This window comes from Nannochloropsis gaditana (assembly GCF_000240725.1).
Source record: "Nannochloropsis gaditana CCMP526 unplaced genomic scaffold scaffold398, whole genome shotgun sequence".
NCBI classification, from domain to species: Eukaryota; class Eustigmatophyceae; order Eustigmatales; family Monodopsidaceae; genus Microchloropsis; species Microchloropsis gaditana.
In genome coordinates, this window is record NW_005803555.1 from 18,536 (window position 1) to 21,960 (window position 3,425).

The window sequence follows — 3,425 nt, forward strand, 5'->3', positions numbered from 1 at the left end:
CCGGGAGCAATTTACTCCGATGTCTAAGGGCCACGCAACGAGTCAGTCTCACGCAAGGATATCGGGCCTCTGAATAAACGACTTTCTTAAATAAATAGCTATCATGGCTCCAAGATCATGCTTCTTAAGCTGGATGCTCTTCATACAACACAATGTAGCATGGTGTCGGGGGGATGAGATCATTCCCAAATGGCAAGGACAAGGTATCTTCGTTTCAGCGACCAAGGTAATGTGCAGGATGACGTCTCGACCGATTGGAAAAACAGGCGAAGGTAAAAGAGAAACTCAAATCCAAAGATTATGACAGATCAGGGCATACTGACATATCACGGGAGAGAAACCGGGCCCCGAACATAGACTATTCTCAGATGTCGCCTGCAGAGCATCTCGCATTCCAAAAAAGCCGGGCACAGAGATACGGCGCCTTGGCTCGCGAGCGACAATACATGGAGGGGCAAGAAAAGTAAGAGGAACTCCAGAGGCTCAAAAGGATTTTGGAAATCTTAGTAGAGGCGCACCGGATGCCATGCTGCTGCTATCCGATGACGCAAAAGGTTGCATCCTGCTTGTCAACAGAGAATGCAAGGAGATGTTACAATCCAACACGATGGCAGCGCATCCCAGGCCGCTGATCGGACGGTGTCTATTTAAATGGTTGGACGTGCCGGAAATGTGGTTGTTCCATGCGGCAATTTCGAAGTGCCTTGTCTTTGGCGAGGTGATCCACACGGTTGCGTAGGAAGTACGGTAGGCAGCGTGGTAGGAGTCACGGAAGGGAGTGTGGTAGGAGGTATGGTAGGCACTGCCGTAGGTGCCGATGTTGGCATTATCGTAGGAGTCGCTGTAGGTAGTGCGATAGGAGAGATGGTAGGCATGGCGGTAGGAGCCACGGAAGGGAGTGTGGTAGGAGTGCATTTAACCTTTGAACGAAACAAGGGATTGATTATTTAAGACACTGATCGACGACCTATTTCTGGTGCAATTGGATTTGCAGAAATAGAGGAGCGATTTACTGTATCTCTCTGGTGCAATTAGATTTGCAGAGATTAAGGATTGTTTTTTAATTGGCCATTGGCTGCTAGACTAAAAGTTAGTACTAAAAACCTGGATCTGGAGGCTTAATATTGGGCTGGCCAGAATCAGCATCGTAAAGTCATGGGAGACAAAGACGATTATAGGATGACAATCGAAGATTGGAAGACTGGGACACCTGGAGGAGCGAGATTGAAAGCTTTATTGGTGCTTAGGACCCAGAGATGGCAGATCTTATCATTGGATCAATCGAGAAGCCCATTTCCAGGGATGAGATATCATCATATAAGGAGAAGAATGCTAAGGGTTACTTCACCCTTAAGAAGTATTTAAAAGGAGCGGCGGCTAACTTAATTGAAAAGCACCGTTTAGATAAAGATGGAGCTGGTGCGTTTAAGGCATAAAGACAAATATGAATTGAGGGGAGAAACGCAAAAGGCGTTTACTTATTTTTGAACTCAGTCACCACAATTTCACTGAGAATGGTGACCCGGGAGAAACCTTCGAAGGTGCAGAGGAGCTAGCTAGGAAAATCAATAATTGATTTGACATGGAAATTAATGAATCCACACTTCTCACTCATCTTATCCATAGAATTCCATCCGCTTATCGGATTGTGAAAGTGAGCTTAGAAACACAAGATGCCATGTCTTATGCGAACTTGAAGTCAAAAATGATCCATCATTTTGTGACAAATATAGCTAATAAGGTCAAGGATGACCAATGCTTAGCTATTAGCTTCAATGGGTACTGCAATTGGTGCAGTAAGTACGGGCATAAGAAAATAGAATGCCTAGTCACGAAAATGGAGGAGGCCGAGTAGGCCCTCCCAATAATGGAAGTAAATTGAGCCGGTATGAGCGTGTACCTGGCGACCCCTACAAAGGCCCTGGCAAAGGCGGGCGCAACAATTTTGGACGGGGAAATGGAGGCCGTGGTGACCGTAGTGGAAGCAGTCGTGGAAAAGGATTGCACGGCGGAAATGGTGTCACTATTGTGGAAGCGCAGACGACTGAGGCAATGAATGCCCTCAAAATAAAAAGGAGCATTCCTATACTTGCCTGCTAGCTAACGAAAGGACGTATACAAGCATAAGGGAGATGAACTCGACCGATATAATGGTTGATAGCGGGGTAACATCCCACATGAAAAGGGATACCGAAGGATTGGTTAATGTCAGACGACACAGTGGCCACGTATATGTGGCAAATGGGGAGAAGCTTGAAGTACATTGCATTGGAGACTGGCTCATGGAGGTGAAGCACAGTGATGGCAAAATAAAATGGGTTATGTTCAAGGACGTTATTGTGGTATCAAATCTGAGTCGCGATTTATTACCCATGGCTAGAATTGATAAAGCCGGTGGAGATATAATAATCCGTAAAGGAAAGGGTATAGCCAAGCAAGATAATACGTGCTTGCCGAGAAGAAAGGTAGATAACATATACTTGTTAGACTACTATCGCAAAACTCGTGAGGAAGCTTATGTGGTTAGCTCACCTGAACTATGGCACAAGATATTCGGTCATATTAATTATGAATACCTGAGACAAATGGGTGAAATTGGTGATACCGGAGTGCCAAAAGGCATTAAGAAACCCGGTGTTTGTGGGACGTGTGAACGAGGAAAACAAGCTACAATGAGTTTCGGTACCAAGCCTAGGGAGAGGGTGAAGGAGCCACTCGAACTAGTTCACACTGATAACTTGTACCTGTAGAGGTAGAATCACTTGGAGGCGCACGATATGCAATTGCTTTTACGGATGATTACACCCGATGGAGGGTGGTATATCCAATGAAGCAGAAATCAGAATCACCAGATTGTCTCAAACGGTACATCATGGATATGAATGTATTACTCCGTGATCGCAAAGTGAAAACTTTGAGTGGAATAAGATCAGATAATGGAGGTGAATATACCAGCATAAATTTCAAGAATTTCTGCAAGAGCCGTGGCATCAGGCAAGATTTTAGTATGCCATATGGACCACAAGATAATGCAGTTGCCGAAAAATCATGGCATGCCTTATCTAATATGGCCCGGAGCCTTTGTATGCAGGCTGGACTAAGAAGACGTTTCTGGGCTGAAGCGTTGAACACTGCAACCTACATGTTCAATCGGTCGAGGACTTCTGCATTAAACTCAGGTGAAACCCCCTATTATAAAATGTTCGGGAAGCATGCGAATGTCAAGCATTTCAGAATCTTCGGATGCAAGGCATTTGTGCACACGCATCTGTTACATTAAGAAAATTTGATGATCATGCTCTAGAAGGGATCATGATTGGCAACAATTGACGCGAATATAAGGATGACATGATGATGCTAAGGGAGCATGAGATCGGCGATAGGAGGTTAAGCGAGCCATCTTACAGTGTTGCATCTATATCCTT

At 45.0% G+C, this 3,425-nt stretch overlaps 1 protein-coding gene across 1 annotated transcript; it reads left to right on the forward strand.

Moving 5' to 3' along the window:
* Positions 1-2,655: 2,655 nt before the first annotated feature.
* NGA_2055510 (retrotransposon ty1-copia subclass) lies at positions 2,656-3,196 on the forward strand (the record flags this gene model as incomplete). Its single annotated transcript, XM_005854747.1, has 1 exon — positions 2,656-3,196. A coding segment is annotated over exon 1 (369 nt), but the record flags the coding sequence as incomplete, so codon positions are not given.
* Positions 3,197-3,425: the final 229 nt, after the last annotated feature.